Below are 13,362 nucleotides of genomic sequence, written 5' to 3'. Positions count from 1 at the left end.
ATACTTTTAGGGGATTTTTTGAGGAAGGGACTGCCAGATTTTGTGTTGGATGTGTTTTGGAAGCCTACGACTACTTACACAATCGTGGAATTGTATACAGAGACCTTAAGCCAGAGAATCTCCTTCTTGATTCTGAAGGATATATTAAAATGGTCAGTTTATATTTTATAATTTTTGTATATTTATATTTGATAACATTTTTGTTTGTTTTAATTTGAATATTTACAACAGAGTTTCAAATAAACTTGGCCAATTGAAAAATGAAATGCATGATAGTATTGTTTTTTCATTAACCAACATAAAATATGTGTTATGTTTTAAAGACTGCTTTCTTGGTCTTGCATTGATCTACTTATCCAGAAATGCTCCTCTTTTTGATTGGTTACTTTTGACACACCATGCTAGGACATCTTTTCGTTTTCTCCCTAGACACACCATGCGAGGCCTTTTTTTCATTTCCTCCCTAGAATGTTTTTTAGCCAGGTAGGACAAAATAGCAAGATGGTAAAAATAAAGTATTATCAAAATCATTCTAAATTATTCTATATGTAATGCACTCCTCTGGATAAGCTGCTAGGCTAAATTTAGTTTTTGGTTTCACTGCAGTCAGTGGAGCAGCTATTGATTGATTTTGTCTGGTCAGGGTTTTCAGGCTGGGTGTTTGATTTCCCCCACACGTTTCTGAAAGAAGCTTCCAGAATTTAGGGCAGGGAGAGTCAAATGACCAGCAGTAATATTTATTATACCCCACACAATCCCTGCAAGGAGGCCAGCCAGAAGGTAGCTGGGGAGGTGATAAATGTTTGGGAAGTCTTGCCAAAGTGTTCTTGTCTCCCCATGGAGGGTTCCAGTTCTCCCAGCAGTGCTCCTACTAGGAGAGAGTTATTGAGACAAGAGATTGCAGTTTGGGCCTCAGCAGGAGCTAGGCTGAGGGCCTGGAGGAGACTGCTAATGGACTTTTGTTGGAGGGCATTGTCCTGGTCTGCAGGAGGATCTTTTAGCTCCATCGCTGAGGATTAGTGATGAGCTGAACACCCCCCTGTTTGGTTTGCACCAGAAAATCTCAAACAGGGAAAATGTTCTAGCAAACATATGAACAGGAAAAATCACAAGTTCTAATTTTAAAGGCTTAAATGTAAGTGACTATTAATCAACTGCTGGGCCAAGGATGCAAACCCACAGCCTCTCACTTGCTAGTCTGTTATTCTAACAGCTATGCCACCAAGGCAGCTGAGTAACCTAAGACTCTCTCTGCCTAACAATTCTCTATCTGAGATTGACAGCTCTTTTATAGGGCTCTGACATCACCAGCACCCCATAATCCATTGCTGAGGTGCAGTGAATAAATTACTGACGTCATTTCAGAAAGGGCGGGGCAATTAATAGGTTTTAATTAACCACTTATGCCCCGGAGCATTTTCCTGCTCAAAGACCAGGGCCTATTTTGCGATTAGGCACTGCTTGACTTTAACAGACAATTGCGCGGTCGTACGATGCTGTACCCAAATTAAATTGACGCTCTTTTTTCCCACAAACAGAGCTTTCTTTTGGTAGTATTTGATCACCTGTGCAATTTTTACTTTTTGCGCTATAAACAAAAAAAGAGCGACAATTTTGAAAAAATAACAATATTTTTCAATTTTTTTATATGAAATTCCCCCAAAAAATGTAAAAATCTAAATTTTTTAACATTTTAGGCCAATTTGTTTTCTGTTACATATGTTTGGTAAAAAAAATCGCAATAAGCGTATTTTGATTGGTTTGCGCAAAAGTTATTGCGTTTACTAACTAATGGAAAGATTTATGTCATTTTTATTGTTTTTTTTAACTAGCAATGGCGGCGATCTGCGATTTTCTTTGCGGGACTGCGACATTTCGGCGGACAGATCGGACCCCGCCCCAAAGCACCCACCCCCCCATGTTGAGGGCATGTGGCCTGGTATGGTTCAGAAGGGGGGGGCGCTCGCTCACCTCCACCCCCATCCTGGCCAGCCAGGCTGTGTGCTCGGATAAGGGTCTGGTATGGATTTTAGGGGTACCCCATGCCATTTTTTTAAATTTTAAAATCCATACCAGACCAGAGGGGCCTGGTATGGACTGGGGGGACCCCACGCCATTTTTTTTAGCAATGCAATGACATAAACTGATATAAACTGAAGTATAAATATATATATATATATATATATATATTGTGACAGGAAGTCAGGTAAATCTGGGAATGTAGTCACAGGAAGGAGATACATTTCCACCTGATTTAGAAAGTTCATTGATACTATAGGGTGTTGGCTGAAGAGAGAGCCAGCAGGAAGTTGAAAACCATTCAGCTGTTCAGAATGAGGAGATCAAGGCTCTATAATTTGTTCAGAGAAAGTCCTATTGTTTGCTGCCTCCAGAAGCTGTGTCCTGAAGCCATGTGGGCTGGGAGCAGGAGGACAGTCAGCGTGTGCCTCCCGACAGGATGTGTGGGCCTGGGAGAAGACCCCCCGGAGTGATGTGTGCCCGGGACGGTAACCAAGGGTGAATACGTCTCAAAGGTGAGAAGACGAACTGTTGATGTGAAAGAAACAAAGGACTGTGTTGCCCTGTGAAGCTATTATAAAAGGACTATTGAGTGTCCGCTTTAGGACAAGGAAGTCTGCCCGACGGTAGGTTGGAGACAGATACTTAGGCAGGTTCCAGTTGTGAGAAGATAGCCGAGCAGAGGTTGAAAACAAGACTGATTTATTCATGCAATTTACTTCACACAATTGCAAGCGTCAAAACAGCCAAAATAAAATAAAAGACAAAATAAATCCTTGCCTCTGTGGGCGGCTACCTTCTCACAACTGGAACCTGCCTAAGTATCTGTCTCCAACCTACCGTCGGGCAGACTTCCTTGTCCTACAGCGGACACTCAATAGTCCTTTTATAATAGCTTCACAGGGCAACACAGTCCTTTGTTTCTTTCACATCAACAGTTCGTCTTCTCACCTTTGAGACGTATTCACCCTTGGTTACCGTCCCGGGCACACATCACTCCGGGGGGTCTTCTCCCAGGCCCACACATCCTGTCGGGAGGCACACGCTGACTGTCCTCCTGCTCCCAGCCCACATGGCTTCAGGACACAGCTTCTGGAGGCAGCAAACAATAGGACTTTCTCTGAACAAATTATAGAGCCTTGATCTCCTCATTCTGAACAGCTGAATGGTTTTCAACTTCCTGCTGGCTCTCTCTTCAGCCAACACCCTATAGTATCAATGAACTTTCTAAATCAGGTGGAAATGTATCTCCTTCCTGTGACTACATTCCCAGATTTACCTGACTTCCTGTCACAATATATATACATATATATATATATATATATATATATATACACACACATACACATACACACATACATATATATATATATATATATATATATATATATATATATATATATATACACACACATATAAATAGCTTTGATCTCAACAAACTAAAAAGCAAAAATCTCTCTCCCTGCTAGCAATGTATTATTAATTATAATATTCCACTTCTAAACCACCTGTTGGCTAAGGGTTTCGAACTCTCAACCATTTGCAATTGCTAGTCTGGTATTCTACCAGCTACACCACCATCAAGTACAGTTAAGTTGATAACACTTTCCCTAACTACCTAACTAACTCCTATCTCACCCTACACACAGTGGATGAGAGCAAAGTTAGTGAGAGTGTACTCAGCTTGAGCAGGCTTGGTGGCATAGGTGGTAGAATACCAAGCTTGTAATGATAAGAGCTGTGAATTCAATTCCCCCTGCCAGCCAGTGATTTATTTATTGGAATTCAGAAATCAGAGAGTCCATGATAATGCGGGAACTCGAAGTTCCCGCGAAGAAGCCCATTTGTTCGTCATTCAACAAACAAGCGAACAGCCAATGTTCGACTCAAACTCGAAGCTCATCCCTACTGAGGATCTACTTGTGAATGCTGGGTGGCAGACAGCCCTGGAACATTGTGAGTTAGACCTAATTTGGGACTGTAGTGTGTGCTGGTCCTGTAAAGGTTTTCTACTAAGACGTGTGTCCTCCTATTGATTGTTATTATTGTTTTGGCATATCCTGTGACCCTTAACCCCTCTCCTGTTCAAGTTCTTCAACAATAAACTCTGAGCCAATACTGAGCCCATACTGTCAATGTGCCTCTGTTTGTGGATGGCAGCCTCTGTATTTTTAAGGGAGACCTGGGTATGTTCTCAGAGGCTCTTCAGGGGGTAAGCACTACTTATACAAAGCAGTCAGGGACTGTAGACATGCTATGCAAGATGATCAGTACTGCAGACAGATTGTGCAAATTTGGTGTGCAGGACAGAGGCTTCTTAGATATGCCATGGGAAATCAGTGGAGACTGTATACACGCAGTGGGAGAGGATTCAAGACTTTGAATATGCTATAGGACACTTCTAGAGGTTATAGTCCTTTACAAGCTACTGTACACACATTTGAGATGCCTAATTGCCTCTAAATGTCCTCTTACAGTCTATTCTAGTCTTACTGCCAATTCCAGCATCCACCCTTGACACACAACACCACTGCTGCTTGCTCTGCTTGACTGATTTGGTGGAATACTGGGCAGTAAAAAAACAAGGGTGAGGCAGTAAAGCATAGGAAGCATTTAAGAAACCTGCAGTGTAGCTGGGCAGCATAGAGATTGCAATAGCTGAGCGGTCACTGAAAACAGCTGGGTGGAGCATTTGGAAAAACAGGGTTGAAAAGAACACTATCCTTGTAAACTATTTAATCCCCAGAAGTAAAGAGAGACAAAGTATTGCAGCAATGATACAGCACTGTGGCTTATAAAGCAATGATGCCCCCTCCCTTCCTCCAGCACATATGCAGGGCTTTCAAGTGGAGGCTTTTTCTATAGTATTAACACTTGTTTTTTCTTGTCTTCTAGGTAGACTTTGGCTTTGCAAAAAAAATCGGGGCAGGGAAAAAGACCTGGACATTTTGTGGGACCCCAGAGTATGTGGCTCCAGAGATTATCATGAACAGAGGACATGACTTTGGGGCAGATTACTGGTCGCTGGGTATTCTCATCTATGAGCTCTTGACAGGAAGGTAAGACTATTGAGAGACAATTTATTTTAACCTTATAAAACTCAAATGAAGAATGATGATGAAGTATATTGTATATAGTGTGTGTAGAATATACAACGACTTCTAAGCCATTCAGGAAACCATTAAAAGTAATTATGCATTAGTATTTAAAGACCAAACTTTTTCAAATAAAATTAAATGCAATGAGACTTTTGTGCCCCCTTTGTGATTCTAAAAATTCAGTACACTAATCCTTCAAAACTGCACAAACAATTCACTAGTATGAGCCAAGGCTGTTCCCTATCTCTCTAGTTCATATTATGTTTATCATTCTTAACTAGTGTGCTGAATGCTGATCATGCCCTTTTTAAGCTGAAAATACTTCCCCTCAACTATAATAAGGATTTATTATTTATCAGAATTTATTCTATGGTCATAAAAATTAATACTGCTAAAATGAGGCACATTTTCCTATTAAAGTATTTCAGTTTATTTTTCTTTATAAATTGGAATCTTTAAAAATACTGTGATGTCTTTATTATGTCCAACTATAATTCAATGTACTTAAAACATATTGTTCCTTTATATGCAGAAATCTAAGTAAAAGTTCATCTTTCTGACCATGTTTCATGTTACACCCATATTTAGGATGTAACATGAAAAGTTATCACAGTTCATTGCCTCCCAACCCCAAACAACCCCCTATCCTTACAGAATCTGGGGGGTCTTCTCCCTGCAGGCTGCTGTAATATTTTTAATTAGACATGACTGTGCGTGGCTTCGCCCGCAGAGCTGCGTCATTCATTTACAGGTGCGGACCTGCAGCTAGAGGAATAGTCTGCAAGAGCTATAGTGTTGCACCCATGATCTAAAGCCTCGTACACACGCACCGATTGTTGGCCGTAAATTTTCGGCCAACGTCCGGCCGGCCGATTGTCGGCTTGTTAGTATGATGCTTCCGACAACCGACTGCGACTTTTCGGCCAAACAAAATCTGGTGTGCATGCTATAAAATTTTTGTTGGCCGTCACCAGAACGGCCGATTGTTCGTCAGTCAGTACAGATTTCGGCCGACAAAAGTCAGATGAGCAAGACTGGGCATGCTCAGAGAAGAAAAAACATGCGGAAAGTAGACCAGAACATGATATCACTTCTGCAGTTGGTTGTTGTTGGCCGACAAAATTCGTGTGCAGTCTAGAGCACATTTCAACCAACACAACAACACTGGACAAAAGACGGCCGATCGGTCGACCAACAATCGGTGCGTGTGTATGAGGCTTTATGATCACAGTTGCAGGGCTTTGTAGACTCTGAAGCAAAACAAAAATAAATGCACAGTTTTTAATAATCAATACGGGTACATTTATAACTTTTTTGAAAAGTAGAATTAGGCTTTAAGCATCTTCTCAATTGTGAATTGTATCACTTACATTTAACTGGTCGCATAACAACTATAAAAATGTTTTTTTAAATAAATGTGATAAAAATGCTTATTTTAATATTTTGCAATTTAAAATGTAATTATACAGTCACACACACACAGTTTTCTCCAGATTAACTTAACTTTAGAAGCACGGATGACTCCAGCATGCCCTATTTCCATGCCCTAGAGTGAAAAGAAAAACATAGATGGCCTTTGGTTCTTCATCCTATGCTGTCTTACTAAAATATCTGAATGCAATGTAAGGAAACAAACCAGTTTACCGCTAATATTTCTTACTTATTTACATCTGCCATCCAAGGCAGTATAAAATGCAATAATAAAATAATTTTCAGAAATATCATAGAAAGACTATTAGGTACTATATAGCTCAGAAGTCAGCTTCAAGATATATTTATTTGCCTTCTGCAGCCCTCCCTAGCTATCTGAAGATCCATCACCACACTCAGTCCTATTTTAAATGTTATTACCTTATTTCGAGTGGTATGTAATGATGAGCTGTGCAAAAGATCTTATTAGACTTACCTACAATTTTAGATTCCTTCTGAATCATTGGCTATACATTTGTCCATGAAAATATAGAAGGTAAACTATGGTAAGATCTTCTGTATGTGTTCTGAAGGTCATTCACGTGCCAGCAAGTAAACATTAAATTTGCAAAGTCTAAAAGAGAATCAATATAAAACTCTCTTCCATTGGTAATATTCTGTTGAGGTTCTTCGTGTTGCTTATGCTGAAGGGTCCAGTAAGATGCCAAAGATATGTCTGTTTTGTGTATCACAATTCAGAACTTTACAAGACATTTACTTACACTGATAAAACAAAATTCCTATTGGATGCCAAAACTTACCGCCTAGGTCTCTCGAGTACAAGTAAACATTTGCTCCCTCATGGGCTAACAGATTTAACTACTTAGTGGCGCACTCAGAATCTGGTGCAGCTGTACATGGTAGCAAATAAGCTTCTAACTTCAGCTTGTGCAATTAACTTTGACAATAAAACCTAGAAGCTGATTGGTTTCTATGCAGATCTGCACCAGATACTGCACTCTACAATTTTAGTAAAAATTGCCCCCTGTGTTAACTTTTTTTTTCAGTATAAAAAAAAAAATTAAAATTAAAATATAATGTAAACATTAACCACTTTACCACCGGAGGATTTTGCTGTCTTCCGTCCAGGCCACTTTTTGCGATTCGGCGCTGTGCGAATTTAACTGACAATTGCGCGGTCGTGCGAAGCCGTACCCAAACGAAATTTACGTCCTTTTTTTCCCACAAACAGAGCTTTCTTTTGGTAGTATTTGATCACCTGTGCGATTTTTACTTTTTGCGCTATAAACAAAAAAAGAGCGTTTATTTTGAAAAAATAACAATATTTTTCACATTTTTTTATATGAAATTCCCCCAAAAAAATGTAAAAATCAAATTTTTTTAAAATTTTTGGCCAATTTGTTTTATGCTACCTATGTTTAGTAAAAAAAATCGCAATAAGCGTATTTTGATTGGTTTGCGCAAAAGTTATTGCGTTTACTAACTAAGGGAAAGATTTCTGTCATTTTTGGTGTTTTTTTTTTAACGCGTAATGGCGGTGATCTGCGATTTTTTTTGCGGGACTGCGACATTGGGGCGGACAGATCGGACCCCTGACTGATATTTTCGACACTTTTGGGGGTACCAGTGACATTACTACAGTAATCAGTGCTATATATATGCACTGTTACTGTAAAAATGACACTGGCAGGGAAGGGGTTAATTTTATTGGAGAGGGAGGGGTTAATGTATGCCTGGTGCTTACTGACGTGTGGGGGGGGAGGTGACTGTGTGACAGAAGGACAGATCGGATGTCCAGCTATGCTGAACACTCCGATCTGTCAGTCCCTGTCACTATGGAGATCCGCCCGCTGTGTTTACACACAGCGGGCGGATCTCCAGACTCGATCCCCGACGATCGGGGCAGAGCAGCGGCGATCGCCGCTGCTCCTCCCCTGGCCCGACTCCCGCTGTGAATGAACACAGCGGGAGCGAGCCTCCGGCGGCGCGCGAGCGCCGCCCACAAGGGGCGGAGTCCAGCGACGTAGGTCTACGTCGCTGGACGGGATTGCGGCACTTTGCCGCAGTAGCCTCCATGTGAGCGGGGCTAAAGTGGTTAAACAAAATGTAATTGAGGTGAATAATGAAACACATAATAGAGATGATAGCTTCTAGAAAAAACATTAAGGTAAATTCACTGGGACAAAACCACAACATCAAGTAGCTTGCCACTATTAGATTTACTTATAAACCACTAATGCAAAATAATAAGCATTGTATACAGACATTTTAATGTATAGTCACAGCATTTCTATGATATAGTAAAGGTACGGGTCTTATATGCATATACAGTATATGCTTCTAAATGCCAGAAGCATAAAACCACTATATGACCTGTTCAAGGGTGCACACACATTACTAGCAAATCTGTAGTCACGTGCTGTGTTCCTTTTTGTTTGCCTTTTTGACTCAATAATGTATTCATTGAAAGTTATTATTCTAATATGGATTTTGCCACAGCCTCCTCTGGCAGATAATTTCAGAGTTTGACCACTTATCTCCTAAAGAATCCCTTTATATACAGATAGTAAAATCTACGTTGATATCCCCTTCTCAGTTGTATAGTATGCCAAATCAGCTTTGATATGTTTATACATTAGACATGTCCTGAACGGAAAAAGTAATTTAGTTTTGATTTGGATAGATTTATTATGTTACTAATTTTGTTTTATTGATTCGTTTCAGAATTAATTTAGTTTAGTTTTGTTTTGTTTAGTCAATAGTTTTCTACCAAATTAAACATTTTTGAAACGATTTAAATCTGGATTGGTTAAAAAATGATCGGCCGATATGAATTCTGTGTGAAGAATTGCTGGTTGTTAAGGTGCTGGCCAGGAAGTTGGCCGCTGTGTCCTTAACAACAAATGGCTCATCAGCTGTCAGCTGTCCCCGCTGACAGCTGAAATTTAAACAAAAGAATTCCAGCAATGAAAAATGAGAATGTTGATGGAGACAAGGGCCTCTTCCCCACAACCCTAGCCCAGTGGTTGTGGGGGTGCAGGGGGGTAACTTATCAGAATCTGGAAGCCCCTTTTAACAAAGGGGCCCCCAGATCCTCCCCCGAACGAAAAAACAAAACAAAAAAACATTGCCTGCCGAACACAACTGTTTCTGACCAGCTGAATGACAGGTAAGCATAGGGGTGGGATCAACTGGTGATGTCATCCGCTCCCATGTTTATTTGTCATTTAGGAATTTGTCATTTGGGAATGACACTTGCTCAATAAAAGGTAGACATGGGGGCGGAGTCACCCGGTGACGTCACCGGGTAACCTCTGCCCCTATGTTTACAGGTGGTTATGTCCCTGGATGCAAACAGTAGTGTTCAAAGGGCGGCATTTTTTTGGGTTCTTTGCAGTCAGGAAAAACATCTGAACTTGTGTATATTGGTACTGTGCACAAGTTCTGATGTTTTGCCTGCCTCCAAAAACTCCCAAAAAATGCCAGCAAAAACACACGTGGGCATTTTCTTTTTGACGCTAGCGTTTTTTTGGCATTTTTTGGGGTTCTTTTGAGGCAGGCAAAACATCTGAACTTGTGTATAGTGGTATATATACACACATAATTATATGTATATAGACACCTAGCCATATATAGGTGTGATAGTAGCAGAAATATATTACTGTAAATGATTTCATTAGCGCAAGCATATATTTCTGCTACTATCACACCTATATATGTCTAGGTGTGTATATAAATATATGTATGTGTGTATATACACCACTATACACAAGTTCAGATGTTTTGCCTGCCTCAAAAGAACCCCAAAAAATGCCAAAAAAAACGCTAGCGTCAAAAAAAAATGCCCAGGTGTGTTTTTGCTGGCATTTTTTGGGGGTTTTTGGAGGCAGGCAAAACATCAGAACTTGTGCACAGTACCACTATACACAAGTTCAGATGTTTTTCCTGACTGCAAAGAACCCAAAAAAATGCCTTCTATTAAACCGGCAAGGTGTTACAGCAGCGAAGCCAACCCCCTGAGCTGAAAGTTTTCTAATACAAACAATCTTTTTTTTAATGGTTCTGGACATGCTACAGAGCTGAAACTTCACATGTACACTTTTTAGACCCCCCCCCCCCCAGATCTGAAATCCAAAGTAAAAATCAAAAAAATCTCTCTCTTTTTTTTTTTTTTTTAATTTTTTCAATAATTGGCTTTTTTTATCAAAAATGAAAATTTTTAAGAACTTTTTTTTTGTGATTTTGTGTCTGGGGGGGGGGGGTCTAAAAGGTGTACCTGTGAAGTTTCAGCTCTGTAGCATGTCCAGAACCAGAAAAAAAGATCATATAGGTGTTAAAGGAGGATCCCACATCCCTGTTCTACTAAAAAATTATCTTTTATTTTTATGGTTCTGGACATGCTAAAGAGCTGAAACTTCACATGTACACTTTTTAGACCCCCCAGATACTAAATCCAAAGTCAAAATCAAAAAATCTCTCTTTTTTTTTTTCAATAATTGGCTTTTTTATCAAAAATGACAATTTTTAAGAACTTTTTTTTGTGTGATTAATAGTTAATGGGGCATGACCCAGAACCCTAGGCACTTTTTAGGGGCATTTATTGGGTTTTAGGGCTTAAAAATGGTGTTTTTTGATTACCAAAGTTCGGGTCCCATTGATTTCAATGGGGTTCTGAAATCCGGGCCGAACTTTCGGGAAGTTCGGATGTTCTGGCCGAACCGAACTTTTCAAAAGTTCGATCATCCCTATTCAGGACATACAGTGTACATATAAGTGATTTATACAAGGGCAATAATATACTAATTACACTAGATATTTTAGCTCCCTAATAATGTATTACCAGATTCTACTTAGTTCTACAGCTGCAATTTGGTATTGTGATGTGCTGCGTAGCTTACAGTTAGCCACTATAAACCAGTCATTCTCAGAGTTTATTTTTTTTTTTCAACTATAATCTCTTTATTATATAGGGGAAAGCCACTAGTCCAGCCTAGGTTCACAGCCTTTCTTCCATCAGAAGGAAATTCCATGTGCTAGTTTTTCAAGATAACTCTGTAATGTTACTATATTGCTGGATTGTATTCATTCTCTATAATGTTGTGTCATTGGAGAAAATAAGCACATTACTCTTCCATTAACCAGGCATTATTCTCACCAGCACACTGTGTTGTCTCGCATTGTTGGAATGTCTTTTTGTATCTGTTTAGATATAATTTTATTCAGTGGCAATGCTAGCACAGAGCATGACCAATGCATATGCCATAGTAATTGTGTCTCTACAAACTTCTAACAAGTCAGTTTAAAAATATGATATAGTGGTCCATCAGTAATTGAGCACCAAATAAAAATAAGTGCCCTTGTGAGTACCGTTTGGAGAAATAAGTGTGATATGTTGGGATTTTATTAACATAGGAATACAATCTCACCACCCATAGAGGAAAATGACTGTTAACCCTCTGCCAATCTGCAGTGTTCATCAAACCTAGCAACCAAAGCAGTGCTCGTTCTCCTGCCCCTAATGTGTTGATGGATGGAGAGGTGGGGGCTTTTAACATGTTGCACATTCTTGTCCATGAGCCAGTCGTTTAGAAGCCCCTCCTTCATCCACATGCTGCTGACTGAGTGCCCAGGATGACGGAGCACTGCTTTGGTTGCTAGGTCCCTGCAAGCCAGAAGCCAGAACTGATAACGTTTTTTATTTTATTTTATAAAATACCTCTTTATTTTACCTATACTAATCATAAAGTGCATCTGGGCCAAGTGTTTTGTTGATCTGAATTTTTTTAATAACCTTAATCTCAGTTGAATAAATGGACCTCTCAGTGGCGTAACTAGAACCCTCAGGGCACTGGTGCAAGAAACCATGAAGTGCCCCCCTGACCCTGGGGCCCATCCTTCTGAGTCCAGTGGCAGAACGCCAGGACTTGGTGGCAAGTGCGACTTCTGTGACTTCTGTGGTAGTTACTCCACTAGTGTCTGTAGTTTTTATTTTGTGTTATTTAATCTTTGTAATTTTTTTCCCCTATATCCAGCTGCCCCCACCGCTCCTCCCACCCAGGCATACAGAGGGGCCGCATAGGCCCCCTGCAGCATGGGGCTGGATCACAATTACAACCCCTGTGACCCCTGTAGGTACACCCCTGGTACCTAATTTTGCATTAAATCTTAAGTATAGTTAATTTATTTTTCTTAATAAGCACAAGGTATGGATGGCACTGAATCAGAAGAGTCGGTGCCGGTGGCTGCTCTGTTCATTAAAATATTCATTATTTTGAACTATAATTTTCTATTTTTGCATATGGTCATACGCTTTACGACAGCACCTCCGTATACAGCAGTACAGCAGCACCAAGCCATTTATGTGATTGACAGGCTCTGGGTCTGGGCAGAGGAAATACACAGGCAATTATGCTGAATGGGCTCAGTCGGCCTGTGTACAAAAGTTCTTCTGAAAATGAGTACAGCTAGAGAAGAAGACCGTGTGTGTGAGTTTCAACAGCTCAAAGAGGCCGCTACTGAGCACAGCTAGAGGGGTTAAAGTGCACTGCGCACACAGGCAGTTTGAAAAGCAAAGCGGCACACTACTGTACTGTTTAGCTTGTCCTGCACACAGCAGAAAGGAGGGGAATGAGGGGCAGCGGTTTTTGCGGAGAAGCCCCCCAACAGCTGCATGTGTAATGGAAGGAATGGGCTATATTTACAATAAGAGGGGTGCTGGTATGTACTATTCAGAGGACGTAGAATGGCATAGGGGATTTTTGGAAAAGAAAGCTAATAAATGCGTTTTGGAAGCCAACTGCCCTCCTTTTTTTTA

General features: G+C 40.3%; 1 protein-coding gene across 2 annotated transcripts in view; it reads left to right on the top strand.

Annotated features, from left to right (window-relative positions):
- LOC309563143 (cGMP-dependent protein kinase 2-like) overlaps positions 1–13,362 on the top strand; it is a 254,121-nt gene that overhangs the window by 203,459 nt on the left and 37,300 nt on the right. For both annotated transcript variants that reach the window (XM_082267470.1, XM_082267469.1), the window contains exons 14-15: positions 11–152; positions 4,915–5,078. In XM_082267470.1, the coding sequence (XP_082123596.1) occupies positions 11–152; positions 4,915–5,078 (306 nt within the window). The remainder of the gene's footprint in view (positions 1–10; positions 153–4,914; positions 5,079–13,362) is intronic.

Source organism: Pelophylax lessonae (assembly GCF_965119305.1).
Source record: "Pelophylax lessonae genome assembly, chromosome: 9".
Lineage (NCBI taxonomy): Eukaryota > Metazoa > Chordata > Amphibia > Anura > Ranidae > Pelophylax > Pelophylax lessonae.
This window is presented reverse-complemented; position numbering and strand designations above follow the sequence as displayed.